This window comes from Equus przewalskii, chromosome 22 (assembly GCF_037783145.1).
Source record: "Equus przewalskii isolate Varuska chromosome 22, EquPr2, whole genome shotgun sequence".
NCBI lineage: Eukaryota > Metazoa > Chordata > Mammalia > Perissodactyla > Equidae > Equus > Equus przewalskii.
In genome coordinates, this window is record NC_091852.1 from 435431 (window position 1) to 461545 (window position 26115).

General features: G+C 37.5%; 1 protein-coding gene across 5 annotated transcripts in view; it reads right to left on the minus strand.

The window, feature by feature from the left end:
- Nucleotides 1–219: 219 nt before the first annotated feature.
- The window catches only part of LOC103566190 (zinc finger protein 782-like), a 66917-nt gene continuing 41021 nt past the window's right edge, over nt 220–26115 (minus strand). For all 5 annotated transcript variants that reach the window (XM_070589845.1, XM_070589844.1, XM_070589848.1 and 2 more), the window contains 2 exons: nt 17966–18061; nt 220–7490 (listed from right to left, as the gene is read on the minus strand). In XM_070589845.1, the coding sequence (XP_070445946.1) occupies nt 5698–7490; nt 17966–18061 (1889 nt within the window). In that variant the 3' untranslated portion in view covers nt 220–5697. The remainder of the gene's footprint in view (nt 7491–17965; nt 18062–26115) is intronic.

Genomic DNA, 26115 nt, shown 5'->3' on the forward strand with positions numbered 1-26115 from the left:
CTACTGTATTTTAAAAGTCCACTTTTATCTTCTTGTTTAGACAGGATATTCACTAGCAACTTTTTCAAACTTTGCAATATTGTCAAGTTATAATTATACCACTAGCAACTGTAACACTATGAGCAGCAGTGCAAAGCAATGAAAGTGTCCATGTTCAACTACTAAATTCTGCTGTTGTAGGACAAACACAACCAGAGACAACACGTAAGCAACTGAAGATAGCTGTTCCAAAACACTTTATTTAAAGATTTAAAAAGCTCTAAATTTTTATCATTTTCATGTGTAAAAAATATTAATTTGATTTTTTTCAATCATTTCAATATAAAAACCATTCTCAGCGTCTAAGTTGTATAAAAACAGGCAATGGGCTGGACTGGACCCATGAGCCAGTTTGTGCAGCCTTTGCTCTAGGATATAGTCTGTACTCCTGAGGCTTGATGTTCACCAGATGCTCAAGGTGCTCAGCAAGTGTTCTCAACAGTGGATGCCCAAGAATGCCTACATCTCTCAGCCCTGCATGTCTGCTGTCACCATTTAGCTCTCAGCCAGAGGGGAGGTGATGTCTGCTAAACCTCATGGAACCTTGGCCTGCATAGATTCACCCCAACCCTTTGCCAAAGATTCATGTTTATTCATGGGCCCTAGCATGTTTGCCTGTATCCTTAAAACACACACACACAGTCGAGCTTCAACTGTGCTTGTTTGGGCGTCCTGAGGGATGTTGGTGCTAACCAGATACAGGCCACGTTTCATACACATATTTACAATTTTTTCTTTTACAAAGAACACTGCATATTTTAAAACAAGCCCCACTGATAAAGAACTTGAGGAGTCCACTTCATGTGTACAACAGCTCTTAAACATTATACTATATGCCGTCCCTACAGACATGTACACATGGCATGAAAATGCACCTATACAACTCACACGCACACACACCCAGAATGCAATTTTATACACGTGAACTCATTTCTTAAAAGACCAGTATTCACCTAAGTCACCTTCTCATATCATTCTGAGATGCACTTTTCTTAGCTCCACAGAGAATGGTGCCAACCCCAAGATCCACACCACTTGAGAGAGAAGAGCCTTTACCCTGAAGCTATCACCCTGCAGTGAGGAAGGCCACCAGCCAGAAAGGAGCTGCAGATCCCCCTGGGTCTGTCTCCGGAAGACTCACAGGCACTGATGGCAGTCCCTGGAATCAGAGTCTGTACATGAGAACACAACTCTCAGTGGGGCTCAGGAGCCAACCCAGGCCCCTAAGCTGACCCCCACACTACTGACCCCTAAGATTGGCAGGATCACATACTGGAGTGGCTGTGAAATGGCACTGGAGGGCTGACCAGGATAGTCATAAGCTTCCTGGGGGGGGGGTCACTTCTGAGCAGCAGCTGAAAATTATAGGTAATAAATTAAACATTTTGAGTATTTGACGGAAGCCATACACTCTCTTCCTAGAAACATGCACATATAACATACCCATGAACTTCCGGCAGAGTGGGGCCCTGAGCAGCAGTTCTTGACAATTCTGAATCAGTAAAACAGTGACCATTTTGAAAAGCTAACAAAAGCCATGAATTCTCATGTTAGACATATGCAAAGACCCAGACAATTCCGCATGTATCTCAGCCAGCCAATGAACACTGCAAACCATCTGTGGGACTCAGATTAGGATCGGGCTAGAGGTGGCTCAGAATGTTTATTTCCTAGTTACCTGACACTGAAGACTATGTGCTCAGGATGGGAGGACAAGGCCCGAGGATACAGAGGAGCCTAAGCCTGAGAAAGCAGCAGGCAGTCACCTACCCTGGCAACGCTCCCTGGATCCTTTCCTTCTAGGTGGGTCATACAGCTGGGTTGCCTATCATTCTGGCTATCAGGTCAGAGATGGTTGTAGACTTAGAAACTTAGTCACCCAGTTAACTAAGCAGAGAGTGAAGTCAAAGAAGTATAATAATCATTGTTTAGTCATGTGCAGTTAGGCAAATAGCTGAGATCCAGTGTCATTCTGTCACACCACCAAACAGGTAAGCAAACTGTGACCTGTGGAGAGCACTGAAAAGATGAGAATGCTCTTCATCAAGTGCATCACTGCATGCAACAGTGCAAAAACCCTGTCAACAGACCTCTTTTGTGCCTGTGGTAGCGTGAAGAGCATGAAGCAGCACATATACAGAAAACCTAATTTCTCTAGGATCCCAGATGATCCTCCCATTTGTTGAAACACCAGTTCAGAGACAGTTAAGAAAGATCCATAAGGCAAGGAGCATTAATGTCTAGGGCTCAGACAACATTCTCTAGTGGATGAAGTGGTGTTGGGGAGTGTCCCCTGGACATGTGCCAGCAAAGAGGCCTGAGTCCCGTATCACTAGGACTGTGTCTTTGAGTTTCCCAAGAATGACTCTAAGACAGTTGACTGAGTTGGTTATACTTTGGGGGTACCTCACTGAGATGAAATTAAACGCTTTATCAGAATTTTAAATTATTTAAGGGGGCTTAAAATTCTAAATATTTTAAGGAACACTTAAAATTTGGGGGAAAAAATGAATAAAGAACTTCCTCTATAATGTAAACTATTACAAAGGCGAATTAAACATTATCATGATCAGAACAGGGAAAATAGTTTGGTAAAAGCAAAATGTTATCAGAAACACATAATAAAAGTATAGGAGCCAATTTCAATGAACTTCTGCTGGCTTATCTCAGATGATGTGAGTGTCAAAAAACCACCCCAGTTAAGGATTATAACCCACTAAAGGAATAATCTGAGTCTATACAGACATAAATTTCAAACTCTGGAGAAAGGAAAATCCTTCCACAGCAGGATAAGCACAGGAGCAATAACAGAACAAGAACAGAAAATGCTTTTGCAATTATAGTAATTGATTTGAGCAGTGATTAGAAATAAATGCTAAAAAATCAGCATTACTATTTGGGCAATTATTAGAAACAAATGTTAATAAAAGCTTTCGCCGGGTGAAAGCTTGAGGATTAAGAGGATATATGTATAGCCTGAATGTATCTCCTTACAAGGTATTAATATAAAAGGTAAAATAACTTTGTGAAAAAAATGAAAGATACCATGTTAGCCAAATAATCCAATTTAATATTATTAATGGGACCAATTAACAGCATGTGCTTCCTCGTATGATGTATTATGAAGTCCTCAACACTTCTATTGTGTTGCTACAAAAAGTTCATAACCTAACTGTAATCATAAAGAAACATCAAATTCTGTTATTTACGTAATTAATAATAAAGAAGAGTTGTGGTCAATAGCTAATGATCATTCAGGATGTTGTCAGAGGATCCTCCCATGTGACTTTTCTGATACATACCAGCTTGACACTTTTCAGAGGTCACATTCATAGCTTGTGTTAACTGAGGGATGTCTAGTATATGTCAGTTCATAGGTAGACCCAAACCTGTAACAGCTTAGCAAAGAACAAGATTTTTTCTTCCTTACAAGTCAGACTGTCACAGAGAAGGAAATTGTTTCACAGTAATTCTTGAACCCTGACTCCTTCCAGTGGTACTCTTCCATCTTCAGTGTAGCAACAAGGGACAGCAGAGAATATATAGAATGAAGATGTCTTCCGTGGGACTTGTTTTACCACCAACACCCACATTCCACTACCTAGAAGTTCGTGACTTTACCTAATTTGGATGAAAGCGGCTGGGAAATTTAGACTACTTGTGGGCCTAGAGACAAAGGAAATAGTTACTGCAGAATGTGCAGTATGTAAGATAGGGGTCTCTTTTAAATTGTATTACTCAAACACAGTATTTGTGGGTTGACTTCTGGAAGGATTTCCCAAATCCATTACCTTAAGATTTCTTTCATCTGGTCTATCTGGTCACTATGAGGTCTCTAATGCTCTATGCATTTTCTGCTGTACTGAGAAAAGTGGCTTTTGACTGAAATTATCACAAATCACATTCTAGATTTTCTTCACTATGTGTGAATTCTCTATTCAATGAGATTCAACCTTTGACAGAAAGCTTTCACATTTTCACAACTTTCTCAATGTTTCTCCAGTGGGAGTTTACTTAGGGTTGCGTTCATACAGAATATTTCCTATATTCATTACCTTTGCAGTCTTTCTTTCCCCAGAAAATTCTATGGTGTCCAGTAAGGAATAAACCTATCCTTAGTGGCTGAAAGACTGTCCACATACATTTCAAGGGTTTCCTTCCAGTGTAAGCCCTTGTTAAAGACTGAATGTTTGTCTTCCCCAAATGCATATGTTGAAACCTAATCCCAAATGTGCTGGTATTTAGAGGTGGGGCCTTTGGGAGGTGATTATGTCACGAGGGCAGGTCTCCCATGAACGGATTAGTGCCCTTATGAAAGAGCCTCCAAAGAGCTCCCTTCCTCCATGTGAGGACACAGCAAGAAGACGGCCATCTATGAACCACGAAGTTGACCCTCACCAGACACTGAATCTGCCAGTACCCTGATCTTGGACTTTCCAGGTTCCAGAACTGTGAGAAATGTGTTATTTAAGCCACAGTCTATGGTATTCCTGTTGTAACAGCCTGAACAGACTAAGACATTTCTCTTATGTTTAGTGAGGAACTTCCACATTCATTAGCTTAACAGAGTTTTAGTTCTTTCTCTGAGTTCTGCGATCTTTTCTTAGCCCTGACTTGTGGCTGAAAGTTTGCCTGCATTCATCATCTTCATAGTATCTCCCCTGTGAACCCTCTGATGTTCTCAAAGTTTTGATTTCTCACTGAACATACTCCAAGATCCCTGACATTTACAAGGCTGTTTACCTGTAAGCTGTCAGATTTAATGCAAGATTTGATGTATGGATGAAAGTATTTTCATATTTATTACATTCATATGTTTCATGTTTAATTCCCTGTGAGTTTTCTGATGTTTTGAGGTTTCACTTCTCGTGAAAATCTTCCCGACATCTATCACATTTATAAGGTTTCTCCTCTGTGTGATGAAAGCAAGCAATATGGCAACCCAAAATATGCCACTTTGGCTTAAGGATTATCTTGAGCTGAAAGCAACTGAAAAACAGTAGACACAGAAAAATCACTCCACCCTCCCCCATCTGTCGAAAGGCAGGGCGTAAATCCCCGCTTTGTGAAGTTTTCCCCATCCCATCTCCCAATATGAGAAAGAGGAGACAACTCCTATCATTGAAGATGGCACCAACTAATATCTGCATAAACAAATCTTACTGAAATAATCCTTATCTTCCATTGGTTCCCCACATACTTACCTTCTCAGAATTTACCACCTCTGGAAGCTCAAAACCCTTTTCCTCTGGCTAGTCACTTCTCTGCAAATGTATTTCCCTTTTGTTAAAACGGAATGAAGGCCTGGAGGTCTGACCACCTCTTTGGGGTTTTCATTTCATTTGGGTGAGGCCCCTCCATATTCACATGAAATAGATCTTTTTCTCCTGTTAATGTCTTTCAACTTGCATGGCATCAGCCACTAAACCTAAGAGAGCAGTGGAAAAAGTTGTTTTTCCTCCCCTTGGCTTTTTACATCCGACAACCCTCTGAAAATTTTCCCACATTACTACACTTATAGGATTTCTCCCCTTTGTGAGTCTTCTGTTTCAAAGGGTGAGACTCATTGCCAAAAATGTGATTCATTACACTATCCTGTGTGAATTGCCTCGTAAGTTTAGTTTGGAGAGTTAAATTGCAAAGGAAAGCTTTTCCACATTAGTTACATTCATAGGGTTTCTCCATTGTGTGAGTTTTCTGATGTTTTCTAAGGTCTGACTTCTGGCTGAAAGTTTTCCCACATTCATTACATTCATAGGGTTTCTCGCCTGTGTGACTTCTCTGATGTATTCTAAGGTGTGATATGTAAGTGAAAGCTCTCCCACATTCATTACATTCATAAGGCTTCTCCCCTGTGTGACTTCTCCAATGTATTCTCAAGATTGACTTCCAGAGGAAAGTTTTCCCACATTCAAGACATTCATAGGGTTTCTCGCCTGTGTGAATTCTCTGATGTCCTCTGAGGTGTGACATGTACGTGAAAGCTCGCCCACATTCATTACATTCATAGGGTTTCTCGCCTGTGTGACTTCTCTGATGTATTCCAAGGCTTGACTTCTGGCTGAAAGTTTTACCACACTCATTACATTCATAGGGTTTCTCCCCTGTGTGAATTCTCTGATGTCCTCTGAGGTGTGACATGTAGGTGAAAGCTCTCCCACATTCACTACATTCATAGGGTTTCTCACCTGTGTGACTTCTCTGATGTCCTCTGAGGTGTGACATGTAGGTGAAAGCTCTCCCACATTCATTACATTCATAGGGTTTCTCGCCTGTGTGAATTCTGCGATGTGCTCTGAGGTGTGACATGTAAGTGAAGCCTCTCCCACATTCATTACATTCATAGGGTTTCTCCCCTGTGTGATTTTTCTGATGCACTCCAAGGCTTGACTTCTGCCTGAAAGTTTTACCACACTCACTGCATTCATAGGGTTTCTTCTTCACGTGTGTTTTCTGATGGATGGTTAGAGATGATTTCCAGGGAAAAGCTGTCCCACATTCATTACATTCATAGGTTTTCTCAGCTGTGTGAGTTCTTTGATGTATAATGAGGGATGCTCTCCTGGAGAAGCATTTTTGACAGTCATTACATTCATAGTGCTTTTCTCTTTCCTGAGTTTTCTGATCTGTACTGAAGGCTGACTGAGAACTGAAAGTTCCTCTACATGTGTTATCACAAGATGTCTCTTGTGTGTGAGTTCTCTGTTGTATTATAATGGCTGAATTGTGGCTGACGTTTTTTCCATATTCAAGGGGTTTCACGCCTGTGTGAGTTCTCTGATACTCTCTGAAATGTGCTTTTTGACCAAAAGTTTTCTCTCCTGTATCAGTTCTCTGAAGTTGAGTAACCCTATTGAAATTGTTCCCAATTTTACTACATTCATCTTCAATAAATTCAGAGTGATTCTTCTCTGCGTGAATACTGGGAGAGACAATAAACGCTGATTTATCACATAGGTTTTTTCCAAATTTATAGTAAGATCTTGCCTTTGTGTGGGCACTCTTACATGTAATAAAAGCAGCCTTGCCATGGAAAGCATTACCATGTTCATTATATTCAAACGATTGCCCCAAAGTCTGAAAAGTGTGATGTTGAGTAAGTTCCTCAACATAACTAAAACCTTGCAAATTTTGACTGTAATCAAAAGATCTCTCTCCAATATTGGTTCTCTCATTTCTAGTATTGAAATGAGATGCATTAAACTCATCAGCCTTCTTTTTTGAGTAATTATGTGGTGCCAATGGGTAAAGATTCAAGTATGTAGGCCCCACAGTGTCACATTTACAAGGTATTTTTCTTGAAGGAAAAATGTCTGTGCCCAGATTAAATGGTCTTTCTGAAACTTTCTCTTGCTGTGTAGTCAATGTTTTGTTGTTGTTGAATAAAACTTGACAGAAATATTTGTCTTGGTTTTCCTGGCTCTTCTCTAAAAGATCAAGTCGACGGTCTTCTAAAAAAGAGACAGTTAGAAATTCTTAGGAAGTTTAACATATTTTTTATGAAAAAGGGCTTATATACATATGCTTTACTATACATTTGGTATTTTTGTTTCTGGCTAAGTCTCCCAACAATATAGTACTGCCAAGTATATATTAACTATATTCACTTTACTCACTTTCCTTGGGAAGGGGCGGGGGGACTTGCTGTCATGCAAAAAGGGAAATGAACCTGGAAATGAATATCATGTCTGTCTGGCATTTGAAAATATAATTTTTAAACTTGGGAAGAGAAATGGGTATAAAGGAAAAAAAAGATGAATTGGAAACATAAGGGTTTTAAGAGAGTTGGTCCTGGGAACAGGAAAATAAGACAATATGATGAGTTCAAAAATGACCAAAAAAAATCATGGACAAGAATTTTAGAGGTTCTAGCAGAGAAAGGGTTTGGATTAATGCGATTATCAGGATTTAGGTTCTTAAACTATCAAATAAATATAGATAAAAATAGCAAGATACTCATCAGTATACATACTTCCATTTGGAGGCTCCCCTTTTTCATTCTACACATCAACACCAAAATAAGGTTATAATGATACAGATTTCCTCACGTTTAAAGACTCAGTCCTAAAGCCCAAGCTATAATTCTCCTGGCTGCAATTCTTAGGAACACAAATGCCCAGGAGGCAGTATAAAAGTGACTGGAGAAAAAGCCATCTTTCCACCTAGATTGGAGTCACTGCTCTATCCTGCCTCTGATATTTAAGATTTATTATTAGTGTTGTTCAAAAGTAAACCTTTTTTAACCTTCAAATCCTAAGTATCATCCTTTTAACGTGCTTACTCATGTTCTTGGAACCAGTTTTAACCCTGTCCCATATTTAACTCTGCTTTCTATGCACTGTTCAACACACCTGGTTTCTATCGATTGTGATAACCTTAAGAGTCAGGTTTCAACCTGCTCTCATAAATTTTGGAAATATCCTTTATATTTATCTATCAGAAAACAATACTGTATACATTTGACTATTACCATGCTGCTACCTATATTCCAGACAATGACCTCAAGCCTTGGCTAAAAACCTAAGATGGTCCAGAGCCCACTGCTCCAGGAAAACAAAGATGAAAAAGTTAAGAGACATCTTTCTGGAAAAGAAAGTTTTACACTACCTGTGCATACTTTGGGTGTTCAAATTATCATTCAACAAGTCTACAAGTACACAGTATTTTCTGCAACAGTCTGGTCAGGCTATGTTCCCCCTTAACTAGTTCATTTCAAAAAATAATCTTTTATGTGCATTCTTCTCTAATTTACTCGTATTTCAGCCTTTGCACTACTCCGATTCTAGATACCCTTTAGGGCAAAACTATCTAAACATTCACATTAAAAACTTACCTAGGCACAAACCTAAAATAACACTTACAAGAACTGTATACTGAAAATCAAAAACCTCTGATGCAAAAATCAAAGAAAATCTAAATAAACAGAGAAACATGCTTCCAATCAAGGATTGGAAGATTCAATCTAGTAAAGATGTCAATTTTCCCCAGATTCTTCTATAGATTTAATGCAAGTCCAAATGAAATCCTGGCATTTATACACACACACACACACACACACAAAGCTTGTTCTAAACTTTATATGAAAAGGTAAAGAACCTACAATAGCTAAAATAATTTTGTTAAGGAAGAAAAACTTCTACCTTATGTTAAGCATTATTAAGCAGCTGTAGTAATCAAGACAGTGTGGTACTGACAGAGAAATAGAAACACAGATCAATGAAACAGAAAAGAGAATCAAAAACATGATCAACATAAGCACAGCCAATTGATTTCTGACAAAGGTATAAAAGCAATTCAATGCAAGGATAGTCTTTTCAACAAATGGTACTGAACAACTGGACATCCATAGGCAAAAAAAGGTGAATGTTGACCTAAACCTCAGATTGTGTAAAAATATTAATGCAAAATGTATTATGGATTTAAATGTAAAGCATAAAATTATAAAAAAATTTTTTAAAAATAGAAAACTTTTGAGACCTAGGGCCAGGCAAGGCGTTCTTGGACCAAGAAAAGAACAAACCACCTTTTAACATGTATTAAATTGCATCAAAACTGAAAATATTTGTGCTATGAAAGACCTTAAAAGGATGAAAAGGCAAGCTACAGATTGACAGAAAATATCTGCAAACCATATATCCAACAAAGGTCTTAGTTCTAAAATAATAATAATAGAAAAAATTATATAATGGGCAAAAGACAGGACAGGTATTTCCTTAAAGAAGATACACAAGTAGCAAAAAAGCACATGAAAAGTCATCCGACATTAATTAGCCATTAGGAAGTGCAAATTAAAACCACAATAAGATATCCCTACACGTCTACTAGAAGAGCTAAAAGAAAAACAGAGATAACAACAAATGCTGGTGATGATGCCAAAACAATGGATCTCTCATACACTGCTGGCAGAAATGTAAAATGATGTAGCCGCTCTGGAAAATTAGTGGCATTTTTTTACATAACTAAGCATGTACTTACCGTATGAACCTGGAATTGCAACCTTTGGGTACTTATCCCAGAGAAATGAAAATTATCTTCACACAAAAACCCATACACAAATATTCATGGAAACTTTATTCATAATAGGAAAATATTGAAAACGACCCAAGTATCATTCAGTGATTGAATCACTGAACAAACTCTGGAACATCATACAATGGAGTACCACTCAGAATCAAAACAGAATAAATTACTGATACATTGGAACATCATACAATGTAGTACCACTCAGAATCAAAACAGAATAAATTACTGATACATGAAACAATCTGGATAAACCTCAAGGGGATTATACTTGGTGGAAAAAAGTGAATTTCAAAAGGTTATATATGATTCCATTTATATAACTTTCTTGAAATGACAAAATTCTAGAAATGGAGAGCAGATTAGTGGTTGCCAGGGGGCACAGACGACCACTAGGGGGTGCGAATGGGGGGAGTATGAATACAAAAAGGTAGCACAAAAAGAGCTCTTTCATGGTAATTTTACAATTCTGTATTTTAGCTTTGGTGGTGGTTACACAAACCTATTTACAGGATAAAACCACATAGAACTATATATGCACACACACAGATACAAACGCAAGTTAAAAGAACAATAAAAACTGAGTAAGGTCAGCACCCTAATTAACAGTAATGTACCACCATCAATTTCCCGGTTTTGATGCTCTACTACAGTTACTAAGATGTCACCATTGGAGGAAGGTGGTGGAAAGGTAAACAGAATCTGTGTACTATTTTTACTACTTCCTGTGAGTCTATATTATTTCAAATAAAAAGTAAAAGAAATGCTACAAATAATCAGATTTGTTTAATGTGTTACTATTCTAAGAGTTTCATGAGAAGATGGACAGAACAGAGATGCTCACCCTGCCTTATGTTAAATTTGGACATATAAAATATTATTAATATATTTTGGAAATTGTACGCAAAATGAATTTGTACAGATTTGTCAACGCCCTCACTGTCCAAAATGTTGACAAAAAATATTTACCAAAACTGTCATTAAACACTTCTACCAGGTTTTCCTACATTTATCAGAGTATTGGCAATACTTTACATAATATTAGGCAACAAAAGTATAGTTATCATTCCAGTTATTACTTTAAATGTTTACTTGGTCAAAACCTAACTTTATTTGAACCTCTAGTATCTTTTAGGTCAGTAATTTTCAACTGGGGATGTATTTCAGACTCAACTGATGTTGTTTTATAAGAAGATACTTAGAGAAGTATCTAAGCCTTACTCTAGACTTACTGAATCTCTTTATTTGATATTCTTGTATACTAATGGTATATTACTGGTGTCTCATGTCTCAGGATTATTGTTACATGCCAAAAACTTTCCTCTACAGGGGCCAGCCCTGTGGCCAAGTGGTTAAGCGCATGCGCTCCACTTCAGGGCCCAGGGTTTCACTGGTTTGGATCCTGGGCATGGACATGGCACCGCTCATCAAGCCATGCTGAGGCAGCGTCCCACATAGCAGAGCCAGAAGGACCCACAACTAGAATATACAGCTATGTACTGGGGGGCTTTGGGGAGAAGAAGAAGAAGAAGAAAAAAAATAAGACTAGCAACAGATGTTAGCTCAGGTGCCCATCTTAAAAGAAAAAAATTTCCTCTATAAAATTTTGTTCATGCATTTTCAAGATCAAACGTAAAATTCTGACTTCTTTGAAAACTTTGTTGTCCTTAAAGATATTTTGCCTAAAACTTTTTTTAAACGTGACTTTATTATGTTTATCCTATCACAGAAATAACCAAATTTCCTTGTCAGTGTGTTATTCTTATTATGAACCCACAGCAGACTTTTCCTATTAATAAATTACACATAGCCATTCTAAGTCTGACGTCTATAGATGGCTTTTGTTTAACTCTGACACTTGCCTGAAAGCTCTTACAAACTAGGCCGGAGTTGTGTCATCAATGAAGGACAATCTCAGAACCTCAGGAAAAGAGGCTGTACTAAGTAGTTCGAGCTATGGACACTTCAATGAAAAGACTCTTACAAACTATGCTTTTGAGCTGACATCATTTAGAAAACTTTCAGGCCATTACAGTGCACTGAATCAGAATTCTTTTTTAAGTCAAGAAGCAGATAATTTCATGAGACTGGTAACCCAAGATCCAGCAGAACAAGAATTAATTACATGTAATTGAGTAATCACACGTTAATTATATAACTAATGGGGAGAAATAGACTTGACTTGGGCATTTGCATTTGGGATAGTGCTTTCAGAGTGAATCAGTATGAAATACCTTTCTTCTACCTGGCTTTGCAGTTAATCCACAATGCATTTACAAAGTATTTATTTATATTATATACCAAAGTATGGAACAACAAAGCAGAGGCCATTCTTTTTAGTGGATTTCCAGAAGGGGAAAAGTGCTCTTTCAGTAACTCTATGTTATCTGGCCTATTGTGTGTGAAAAGTCTCATGTTCTTGAGAAACAGTCATGAAGTGGGTTGGGAGATTATAAAAAGGAGAAATTAAAGTAGGCTAAAATATTCCATGATCATTTTATAGAACTATGAATCTTAGCCAAAACTTATTATGTGCAGTAATAAAAAAAAAATGAGACCTTCCCTTGTGCCAGGCATGTTAAGCAATTTAATTAATTTATTTAAGAACTTGTATAGAGAAAGCATACAACGTTGAAAAGCGTGATGTAGGGGAATGTCACATGGATGGGTGACAGGAGACTGGATCATGTAAGGTATGGCATCAGGGTAGACAACAAAAGGAAATACGTCTGACAATGCAAGAAGGGTTCATAATTTACTAGTCACTAAAACACAGGTAATTTAAATTGCATATAAGTTATATGTAAACTCTAGGTTTATAAGCCAGGTTATTTTTGTCAGCCCAGAGCAAACAAATTTGACGCATTATGTAAAAATTAACTCCAATTAGAAATAAAAATAATCAAGGCATTAAAGAGCAGGGCTCTAGTTTTGGATAATGTCATTAGACAATAAGAATATGAAAAGACTGAGTATAAAGAAAACTAAAACGTCAAGAAGTATTGAAATATCAGCATGGATGACAGAGATAAGCAATTCAGAACTTTAAAATGACTTCATGGTCATCTGTTATGACAGCAGGATAGCAGGACAAATGATTACAGAAGGAGAAAAAGAAAGAAGCATTTTTGAGTTGGAGAGAAAAACTTAGTTTTCGTCTGGCCATTTTGAAAATAAAGGGGCCATAACACTCAAGTACAGCTGCCCTGAAGGTGGGAGAAATTCATCAGGATAAAACAAAAGGCTTAAATTATGGGGATGGATGAGGCATGCAGGGAGTTACTGCATAGGAAGAAGAAGAGTAGACACGTAGGACAGGGTTCAGAGACAGACAAATTAGCAGGAGAAAGGGTCTGAGAATCAAAATTCATTCACAAATATCCACTGCATGCCTACTCTGTGCCTTATCACGCTTGAGGCACTTTACAACTATCAACCAGGCCAACTCAATGTGAACAAGGACTTAGAGAAGCACAGACAAAAGTACGCTCAAATCCAAGGTGGGACTGCTTTAGGAATCATGACTCGTAACATCAAAGGAAGCAGAAAATGTGTGGGAGAGAGTAGTCCCTCAAATTTTCAAATAGGACAGCTTAGTGGAGATTTTGAAATATGATTTCAGAAGTAAGAAGAGCTGATAAGTGCTTAGGAGAAAAATAAAGCAAGGGAAATGGACTGCTTGAGATGAAGAGTGCCATTATAAACAGGTGGTCGTGGAAGGCCATACTGAGAAAGTGACATGACAAGATCTGAATTCCTTTATACAGCAAATACATTTGACGAATATATGTAGCAAATATCTCCCACTCATTACTTTGTCCTTTTTTAGCTTTTAAAACACGAAAACTAAAGCAAATACACACAAATCTCTTCTGTGTAAGTTAACAAGTGGCATGAAATGAACTCCTGTAGAACCACCAGCCAGTTCATGATTCCCTCACTTACTTTTACAATCTGTACATGCAACCTTAAAAAAAAAAGTTTAATTTTACACAAATGGAATCATTGCTTCTTTTGTTCAAAATTGTTTGTGAGGTTCATTCATGTATTTGCTTGTGCCCATAACTTGCAAATTTCCATTTCTGTATAATTTATGCTCTATTAAATAAATGTACCACAATTTATTTCTTCATTCATCTATTGATGAGTGTTTGTCTGATTTCATTGTGTGGAAAAAAATTTTCCTATTCTTCCTGGAGCACATAAGCACACCTCTCTCAAGAGTATATAGGTAGGAGCAGAACAGCACGACACAGGGTAGGGATATCTTCACCTTTACTAGATAATGTCCACCATTTCAAAGTGATTGCACTTGTGTGGGGGCAAGGGGTATATGAAAAATATTTGTGCCTTCTGCTCAGTTTTGCTGTGAACCTAAAATTGTTCTAAAAAGTCTTAAAAAAAAAAAAGTGCACCAATTTCAATTCTGCAGCACTAAATGGGGTTCTTTGATGTTCTGCATCCTCACCAACTCGTGATACTGTCAGACTCGGAATTTCTGCCCATCTTATAAATAAATGTGTAGTGGTGTCACACTGAAGTTTCAATTGCATGTTTTCACAACTGATGAGGTTAAATATGTTTTCCCCTGATATGTGACATCTGGATTTCCACTGTGGAAGTTTCTTATTGTCTTATGCCCATTTTTCTGCTGGGTTGCGTGCCTTTTTCCTCCAAGACTCACAGAATTTCTTCTTATAATCCTAAGGTTAGTCCTGTCTTGGTTCAACCTATCACAAATAGATTCTGCTATAGTGTGGGTTCTCTTTTCACACTTTTCATGATGTCAAGAAATTGTGAATTTTAGTAGAGTTGAGTTTATAAGGCTTTTCGCAAAAATTAAACATTTTTGTAGTTTTAAATTTTCAGTACACAGAATAATGAAAATTTTCTCCCACATCTCCTTCTAAAATATTTAGTTTTGCCTCATATAATTCAGGCGTCAGTCCACCAAAAATTAACTTTTGTGGTAGAATATAAAGGTGGAGCGCAAGGCCAATTTTCATATAAATGGCTTCTGCAGCTTTCTGCACTGTCACCCTGCTCATAAACCAGTTGTCATTAAAGCACAAATTGTTTCTGGGCTCTCTATTCTTTTCAAAGGTCTATAATTATCCCCACACCAGTACTATTCTGTACCAGTTACAACAGATTTACAACATATCTTTAATAACTGTTAGAAAAAAATCCTACACCCTCTCTTCTTCAAACATGTTTAAACAAATTGGTGAGAATTAAAAATTTTAAAATAGTCTTGCAATGTACGAACATGATATTTCCATTTATTTCAGTTTTATTTCATGTTGCTCTCCAAAATTTCAATATCTGCACAGCTGTATTTCTAGGTATGTTTGCATTCCAACTTTTTATATAATGCTTTCTCTCCTTTTTCCAGCATAGGCTAGCAACCGAATGAATTTGATTTAACTTTTATTCCAAGAAACATGTTTTCACTTTAATTTATACCATTACAGTTTTTCAATTAATTTTTTTTAAAATAAATTACTTCTGCTTTGCTTAGTCTTCTCAAAATTCCTTGTTGTTCAAATTTTCTACTAAGCAATGCTATACCCATAGCCCAAAGTTCTGTGCAATAAAGACTTAATTCCACAGGTTTAGGGTGTTGAGACCTTGCATATTCCACAGAAACGACTGGCCTTTGACCAACTCCTATGAGATAACTTTTAAGTCCTTGGGATATCTTGCCTGATGACAGTGTCTTTATATACCTGGGGGCCTTTGGCCACAAGAAATCAGTGTGATCTCTGGAGGGGCTAGAGCCTGAGTAAGGTCAGCCACAAAGGTGCTCCAGGCCTACATGACTGACCCCCAACAAAAACCTTGAATATCGAAGCTTGGGTAAACTTCCCTGGTTAGCAATACTCCACGTATGTCGTCACACATCGCCACTGGCAGAATTAAGCACTGTTGATACCATTCCCCTGGGGGAAGAAAATGGGAAGTCTGCGTCTAGTCTCTCCTGGATTCTGCCCTATGTGCCTTTTACTTTTGCTAATTTTATCTGTATTCTTTTACCGTAATAAACTGTAAACTTGAATACAGCAGCTTTTCTCAGTTCTTAGAGACCTCTGGACAACAGGTTTACAAATACATTTTATATTTTTGATTTTTATGTACCCCTTGATCACAGATGTTTCAAAAGTATAAATGTACTTTTTATTTACAGATGGAGGGATTTTAATTCGTCTTATTGTCTACAATTTCTAGCTTTATTAAACTACGTTACTTTAACTCTGCAGAATTTATTGATGTTTTCCTTTAACCCATAATATATTTACATTTAGTTATTCCACTGACACTTCAAAGGTTTATATTGTTTTCAGAGTACAGAATGTGAAAGACATATCAATATGTATTAGACTCATGTCATAAAATACACTACTTATGTCTTCTGGAGCAGGGGTCAACAAACTTCTTCTGTAAAGGGTCTGACGGTAAATATTTTAGTCATTGAGGGCCATATGATCTCAGTCACGACTGCTCAGCCACTCTGTTGTACTCCAAAAGCTGCCATAATCCACATACAAACAAATAGCTAAGTTCCAAAAACTGTATTTACAAAAACAGGCAGTGAGCTGGATTCAGTGCAACGAACATAATTTGCCAACTCATGGTCTAGAACTCAGTTGTTGCCTACCATATCTGGTATGAAATCAGAGCAGCATGTACAGGTCTATTATATCTAATGAGTTCCTATTTGTCCTCATATCTCCACAGTTTTTGTTTTATGAATCTTGATGATAATATTTGATTGGTGTGCAGGTATTTGCAACTTTTGCATCTCCTTTTTAAATTATATGACTTAGCATTATTAAAGTATCCTTTTTGTTAATATATGAATTTTGACGTGAATCAAAATCTTGTCCAATAGTTACGTAAATTAATCCTGAATTATTTCATGTATATTGCCTTAATACTAAATATTTCATATTTTAAACTTTCCAAATTATTTTCAGGTATATCTCTTTGCTACAACCTCATACTATTTTCTCTTAATAGGTGACTTTAACCCATCTACATTGATATGATAGATACATCCATCTTACTTTATGTTATGCTATTTACATATGTTAATGTTTACATAGGTGTTTTCTATAAAAAACTTTTTCAGTGATAGTTCTGTTTACTTTGTACTATTAACTGTGTTTTCCTTCTAATAATGAGAAAGCTCCTATTTGTGCATTTACAGTAGTACATTTATAGTAGTTACATTTATGTTACATGATTCTTAATTATTAATTAATTAGACACACCTAGTGATTTCCTACTACACAATCACTGAGCAAATTAATGTATCTCCTCTCTCACTTTTCTCATCCTTTAACCTTCCATTTTAACTGCTTTTATAAGTATTTTTTATTTTATAAGCATAACTGCTTTTAGTATTTAATGTTACATACAAATCGACTACTTGATTCATCAGATATAAACGACATACTTTGTTGCCTAGTTTAACAGATGAAAAAAAAGAGGGGCTGGCCTCATGGCACAGCACTTAAGTTCACACATTCCCCATCGGCAACCCAGGGTTTGCCAGTTCGGATCCCAGGCGTAGACCTACGCAGTGCTTATCAAGCCATGCCATGGCAGGCATCCCACATGTAAAGTAGAGGAAGATGGGCACGGATGTTAGCTCAGGGCCAATCTTCCTCAGCAAAAAGAGGAGGATTGGCAGTGCATGTTAGCTCAGGGCTAATCTTCCTCAAAAAAAAAAATAAATTTTTTTTAAAAATGAAAATGATTACACTGTATCCCTTATATTAAACCTCCCATACCCACATTTTATTGGATCTACTCGTTTCTAAACTTCCAAAGGTGGCCATCTTTGACCCCATTTTGGATTCAGTTTTCCAGAGATATCTTCTCCCAGTACCTGAAAACTCACCTTGATAACTCCTGTTTGGAAATTCGTCCTCTAATAACCATGGGTCTTCTCCTTGCTCCAACTTGAAAATCACTTCTGGTTTTATAAAGCAATACCCTATAAACAGAAAATAATTTAGCACCTGGGCTCAATGCACAGGCTTTGATGACTCTGATGGGAAGGAAGGTGCGGCTTCAAGTGACACAGTAACAATACTCACTGACCCTTTCTTTGAGAAGGTGAAAACGAAAATATTTTCAGGTGCTCAAAAGAGATCAATCTCCCTAAATCACAAGCCTAAATAACATTAAATTTTAATAAAGGTCAACATTTACTGGGTTTCAAAAAACCAAATGGGGATTCCAATTCTGGTCATGATGGTGTGAAGGCAACCAATTTACCCTCTCACATCAAACAACTCAAACACAATACAAAATATATAAAACTTTGGCTTTTAGACTTGGGACAACAGGCAGTGCAGGTTAGGAATTCATGAGAAAAGGGAAACAATGAGGTGAGTGCTATGACTACACCTTATAGCCTGGTGAGTTTCAACACAGAATAAAAAATAGCTGCACTGAGAGAGATCTACAGAAGAGTCCCCTTCAATATTTGACTGAGTACTAACTGTAGATGCATGTGAGGAAACTACCTGAGGTTGAGGAAAGAATTATCAGAAAGCAGAATGAAAAATTACCAAAACATACACTGAAGTGGGAAGTTTGTGTTTCCCGAGTGGAAAGGCAAGGAACCCTCAGTAAGATTTTTTCATCAGAAACCATACATGCCAGAAGGCAGTGGGGTGATATTATACTCAAACTACTAAAAGAAAAGGACTATCAACCAGGAATCACATATTCAGGAAAATTACCTTTTAAAGATGAAGGCCAAATAAAAATATTCCCAGATAAACAAAAACTGAGAGATTCTGTTGCTAGTAGACCCACCTTACACTAAAAAAAGTTCTCTTGATTGATTTAAAAAATAACCGTATAAAACAGTGTGTACATACATGTAATGCTGGGTTTCTAACATACACAAATGCATTTTTATATTTTCCAATGAAAGGACAAAAGAGGTAGGTGGGAGCAAAGCTGTACTAAACTAAGGAAATGACACCAGATGGTAACTCGAATCCACAGGAACAAATAAAGAAAAACAAAAACGGTAAATAAAATATTAATATAATAAACGTTATGTTATATACATGATCTTTCTTGTCTCAGCTTCTTTAAAAAATTTAGAATTATACAAAGTAATAATCATTACAACGTACTGTGGGGTTTGTAACATATAGACATGTAATATATTTAACAATAAGACCACAAAGGGAGGAAGGAATAAAGCTACAAAGGAGTTAACTTTTCTGTATGTCACTGAAATTAGCTAAGATAAATTTAAAGTCGAATCTGATAAATTCAGATAAAATGGTAAGCCCTAGAGCAACAATTAAGAAAATAAACTCTAAAAAATACAGTGAAAAAAATCATTAAAGGAATTAAAATGTTAAAAAGTATCAACATACTACAAAACAAAACAGTAAAAGAGGAATAGAGGAGACAAAGACATGCGACATACAGAAAACAAAACGTAAAATGGCAGACAAAAACCCAACTGTATCAATAATAACATCAAATGTGAAAGAACAATCTAGCCAAAAGGCAGAGATTGTCAGACTAGATTAAAACAAAAGATCCAACTATGTCCAACTACATGCTGCCTAAGGAGATATACATTAGATTTAAAGATGCAAAGATGTTGAAAGTAAGAGGACAGAATAACATATTTTATGCAAACAGCAACCATAAGAAAGCCACACTAATATCAAACAAAATAGACTCTAAATTTAAAAACGTTATTAGAGATGACGACAAAAGGGTAAACCCATCAGGAAGATATTATAACAATTATAAACATACACGCACCTAACAATTGAGTCCCAAAATACATGAAGTGTAAATTGACAAAAGAAAGGAGAAACAGACAAATGATAATAGTTGAAAAGTTCACTATCACACTTTGAATAATGTCCAGGATAACTAGACAGAAGACCAGTAAGGAAATAGAGGATGTGAACACCACTATAAACCTAGACCTAACAGACACACACAGTACACCCTACCAACAGTAGCAGAGTCCATTCTTCTAAAATGCACATGGGGTAGGGAAGGGTGAAAAAACTAAAGGAGGTCAATTATATGGTGATAGATGAAAACTACACTTTTGATGGTGACCACACTAGAGTATATACAGATGTTGAATCATAACGTTGTACACGTGAAATCTATCCACTGTTATAACCCAAGTTACCTCAATAAAAACTAATTAATTAATTAAAATGCACGTGGAACATTCTCCAGGATAGGCCATTTATTAGGCCACAAAACAAACTTTAATAAATTTAAAGTATGGAAATAACACAGAATATCTTCTCTGACCCCAATGAAATGAAATCAGAAATCAATAAAAGAAAGAAATTTGAGAAATTCAAAAATATGTGGAAATTGAACAGCACATTACTAAATAACTGAGGGGTCAAAGAAGAAATTACAAAGGAAATTAAAAAATACTTTTTGATGACTGAAAATGATGGCACAACATACCACAACTTACAGGATGAAGCAAAAACAGTGTTTAGAGGGAATTTATAAACACCTATATTAAAGAGGCAGATCTCAAATCAATAACTTAACCTTTCATTTTCACACAAAGGAAAAACAAGAGCCAACTAACCTAAAGAAAGCACAAGAAAAGAAATAATAAAGACCGGACTGAAAATTAACAAAAGAAAGAACAGAAAGACAAAATCAGCGTAACCAAAGTTGGTTCTTTAAAAAGACCAACAAAACTGACAAATCTTTAGCTAGATTAACTAGGGAAAAAAGAGAAAAGACTCAAATTATTAAAATCAGAAACGAAAGAGGGGACAATACTACTAACTATACAGAAATAATAATGAGGGGCCGGCCCTGTGGCCGAGTGGTTGAGTTTGTGCACTCTGCTTCAGTGGCCCGGGGTTTCGCAGGTTCGGATCCTGGGTGTAGACATGGCACCACTCATCAAGCCATGCTGAGGCATCATCCCTCATGCCACAACCAGAAGGACCCACAACTAAAAATACACAACTAACTACCAGAGGGCTTTGGGGAGAAAAAGGAAAAATAAAACCTTTAAAAAGAAAGATAAATGATTAAAAAGGAGTATTATCAACAATTCTATGCCAATAAATTGGATAACTTAGATAAAAGAGACAAATCCCTAGAAAGACACAAACTACTGAAACTAACTCTAGAAGAAACAGAAAATCTGAATAGAGTTTTAACAAGAGATTGAATCAGCAATAAAACACTACCCACAGAGAAAAGCCCATGCACACCCTGAGGGCTTTACTGCTGAATTCTACCAAACATTTAAAGAAGAACTAATACTAACTCTTCACAAACTCTGCCAAGAAACAGAAAAGAGAACACTTCCTATCTCATTCAATGAGGCCAACATTACCCTAACCAAAATCAGATAAATACATCACAAGAAAACTACAGACCAATATCTCTTATGAATGTAGATGCGAAAACCTCCACATCAAAATACCAGCAAACTGAATCTGGCAACATATTAAATATATTATACAGCATGATCAAGTGGGATTTATCCCAGGAATGCAAAGTTGATGTAACATCCAAAAATCCATCAATGTAATTTACGGTATCAATAGGATAAAAAATAAAAACCACATAATCACCTATTAACAGACACAGAAAAAGCAGTATGATAATATTGACCCAAACTCAATACTCTTTCATGATAAAAATACTCAACAAACTAGGAATAGAATGGAACTTCCTCACCCTGATAAAGAGCTTCTAAGAAAACTCCACAGTTAATATCATACTTAATGATCAGAGACTGTATGCTTTCCCGCTAAGATTCGAAGACAAGGATGTTCATTCTCAGCACTTCTATTCACTGTTGTACTATAGATGCTAGCTGGGCCAATCAGGCAAGAAAAAGAACTAAAAGTTATCCAGATTGGAAAGACAGTAAATCTATAGTCACAAATGACACTATCTTATGCAGCGAGAATTCTAAGGAATCCACTAAAAACAATTAGAACAAACAAGTTGGGCAAAGTTACAGGATACAAGATCAATATACATTTCTGTTTCTTGACTTCTTTTTAAAAAAATCATTGTTTAAAGAAAAACATTAACAGTATGGGTTTTCTAATATATAGACAAGTAAAGTATACGACAACAGCAGCACAAAGACCAAAGTGAGATGGAAAAAATTATAAAGGATTCTTAAAATATATGAGTGATAAGATATTATTTTAAGGTAGACTGTGTTAAGTTAAAGACATATATTTTAAACCCTAGAGCAACCACATAAATACACAAGAATAGCAAACTAGTCAATAATAGGGAAATTGGAATCATTAATAATGTACAATTAATATCAAAGAAATTAGAGAAAGAAGAAAAAAGGAACAATAAACACATGGAAAAACAGAAAGCAAATCACAAGATAATAGACACAAACTCACCCACGTCGATAATGACATTAAACATAAAATAGGTAAAGAAATCCACTTAAAAGGTAGAGACTGTCATACTGAATTTTTTAGAAGTCCAAACCATGTTCTATCTACAAATAAACAACTCTCAATATACTGAGGCAGAAAGAAGTAAAAGTCAGGGGCTGGCCCCGTGGCCGAGTGGTTAAGTTCGCGTGCTCCACTGCAGGCAACCCAGTGTTTCGTTGGTTCGAATCCTGGGCGCGGACATGGCACTGCTCATCAAAACCACGCTGAGGCAGCGTCCCACGTGCCACAACTAGAAGGACCCACAACAAACAATATACAACTATGTACTGGGGGCTTTGGGGAGAAAAAAGGAAATAAAATAAAATCTTTAAAAAAAAAAAAAGAAAAGAAAAGTAAAAGTCGGGGGTGGGGAGGAAGAAGCCAATGTTAGGCAAGGTAAAATTCAGAAAAAGGAATACTATCAGGGATAAAAAGAAACACTGCATGAGAATAAATGGATTAATTCCTGAAGAACATATAACAACCTAAATATTTTCTACCTTAGAGCAGGTTTTGAAAATACATAAAATCCTGATGGAATAGGTAGACTAATTCAAAACTATGGCTAACTAGCTGCTTTCTCAATAATTACTAGAAAAAGCATACCAAAAAATCAGAAAGTATACAGAAGACTTGAACTATACTATGAACTAATTTGACTTACTTCCCATCTAAGCAACATTAGATGCAAAAACTGTAAAAAATACAATAATTTCAAGCACATATGGAATATTCACCAACACAGATAATATACTAAGATCTAAAACAACTTTCAATAAACTTAAAACAGGATTTAAACTATGTATACAAAGTTAACTAAACAAAAAATAATATTTAAAATTAGTAACGTAAGAAATTAGGAAGAACCCAAATATCTGAAAATTAAACACCAAAGACTAGTCAAAAATTAAATCAGGGGCCGGCCCGGTGGCACAGTGGTTAAGTTTACACATTCCGCTTAGGCGGCCCGGGGTTCACCGGTTCAGATCCCGGGTGCAAACACGGCACCGCTTGGCACGCCATGCTGTGGCAGGCCTCCACATATAAAGTAGAGAAAGATGGGTATGGGTATTAGCTCAGGGACAGTCTTCCTCAGCAAAAAGAGGAGGACTGGTGGCAGATGTTAATCAGAGCTAATCTTCTCCGACAGAAACAAACAATTAAATCACAAGAGAAATAAGAAAATATCTTTTAAAAGAAAATGAAGACATGATATAGAACAGCTTTTTGCCAGCACCCCGATGACCCTGCACATACCCACGTGCTATGGATTAAATGTATCCTCCCAAAATTCATATGTTGAAATCCTAACCCCCAATATGATATTAGGAGATGGGGACTTTGGGAGGTAACATTAGGTCGTGAGGGTGGAGCCCTCATGAATGGGATCAGTGCCTTATATAAGGAGCCCAGAGGGCTCTCTTGCCCTCTTTCCGCCATGGAAGGATACAGCAAGAAACCACTGTCCATGAACCAGGAAGTGGACCCTGACCAGACACTAAATCTGCCAGTGCCCTGATCTTCAACTTCCCAGCTTCTAGAACTGTGAGAAATAAACTTCTGTTGTTTAAAACCACCCAGTCTGTGGTATTCTATTAGAGCAGCCCAAAATGAGTAAGACACCAAACATGCTGTGTAGGCAAGGCTTAGCCACAGCTGTCTATGCCTTGCAAGAACACCCCGTGAGACTCTCGGAATACAAGAGCACGGAAATTTGTGAAGAGCTGCTAAGAGGTCATTTCTCATCCTTCTCCCTGTGTTCCTGGGAGGCTGTCATGAGATAATTTCTCATCACATCTTGGGATCTGATGAGGTATGAGGCTTTCTGCTTTGACCCCACCTCCTTAGGGTAGAACTACAAGCTATAAAATTGCTTAGGGGTACTATCACACTGTCTCTTCGGGACCAGGGTATCCCACCACTCGTAGTGAATCATCATGTCATCTGGTTCCTTTTGTTTCAGTGTGATCGTATGGAACAAAGGATTTGAGGAGCTGGTACCATTGTTTTCCTGTTTTATTTTGCTTTTGCTGCTCATATAAGTAATAAACTATCTGAATCTAAGAAGGGCTCATTGTTCACCCAGCGACTGTTGGCCTTGCCTTGACATTTAGCATATAAAAATTTGTGTCACCAGGGACTTCTGCCTTCGGAAAGACGGAGTACAAGTACTCTTCCCTATTCTTCCCACCAGAATACAACAACAAAAACAAGCAAAGCCTGTTCTCTCTCTACCCCAATGAACCAAAAAAGGGAGAGACTAGCAAGACAGAAAACTTTAGACAACTGCTCTACCCTAGCAAACAGCACTAACGCAAAAAAACTACAGCTCCACCGCCAGCCCTGCCAGCAAAAGCCAAGCGGGGAGCAGAGACGTCTACCCTTCCCAGGCTGAAACAACGTGCCACAATCCTTCTCACCAGGTAGAGGTCAAGGAAGACCAAGTAGGGAGCTGGGACTTTCATCTCTGCTAGATTTCAACAACACTCCCTACCCTACCCCCTGTACTATCAGCAGGGAACACCTGGGGAGCCTGAAATTCCATGCATATGCAGCCTCCCCACGCCCAGGGAGATGGTGCCAGAGGAGGCCTAGAGAAGAGGAAGGAATTTCAGTGCTCCAGTAACAAGACCACCCCTCCCCTGCAGTACACTGTCAGTGGAGGCCATGTGGGGAGCAGTAAGGACACACTTCTGCCCCTCCCAACCAGGGTGGTGACAGTGGAGGCCTGGTGGGGAGCTGGAACCTCCATCCCCACCAAGTGGTAACAAGAAGTCCCTCCCTACTAGGTGTCAAGGGAAGACAAGTGGGAAACTGGATGCTACAGTCTGAAGGTATGTCTCTCTCCGCCCCCCAAATTCATATGTTGAAATCCTAATGCCCAATGTGATGGTATTAGGAGCTAAGGCCTTTTGGAAAGTGCTTAGGTTATGAGGGTAGAGCCTTCATGAATGGCATTAGTGCTCTTAAAAAAAAAAAGACCCTACAGAGCTCCCTAGCCCCTTCCACCATGTGAGGATACAGAAAGTCTGGATCCGGGAAGAGGGCCCTCACTCGACCATACTGGCAACCTGATCTTGGACTTCCAGCCTCCAGAACTGTGAGAAATAAATCTCTGTTGTTTATAAGCTACCTGGTCTGTAGTATTTTCTAATAGCAGCCCAAACAGACTAAGACACTGGACTTCCACCCCTACCTGGCAGTAACAAGTCAGTGGCCCCCTTTTCCCTGCCGAAGCAGTCTCAGAGAAAGACAGCTAAAACAGATTTAAGTAAGATCCAGAGTCTCAGAAAATAAGACTCCAAATTTCCAGATTTCAATCAACAATCACTTGTGACACCAAGAACAAGGAAAATCACAAGTTGAATAAGAAAATAAATAGACTTCAACACCAAGATGACAAAGATGTTAGAATTACCTGACACTGACTTTCAAGCAATCATAACAATGCTTCAAAGAGAAGCTACAAACATGCTTGACATAAATGAAAAAATTAAAAATCTCAGCAGATAGAGAAGATGTAAAAAAGATCCAAATGGAAAATTTTTAACTGAAACATAGAATAACTGGAATAAACTCAATGGATGGG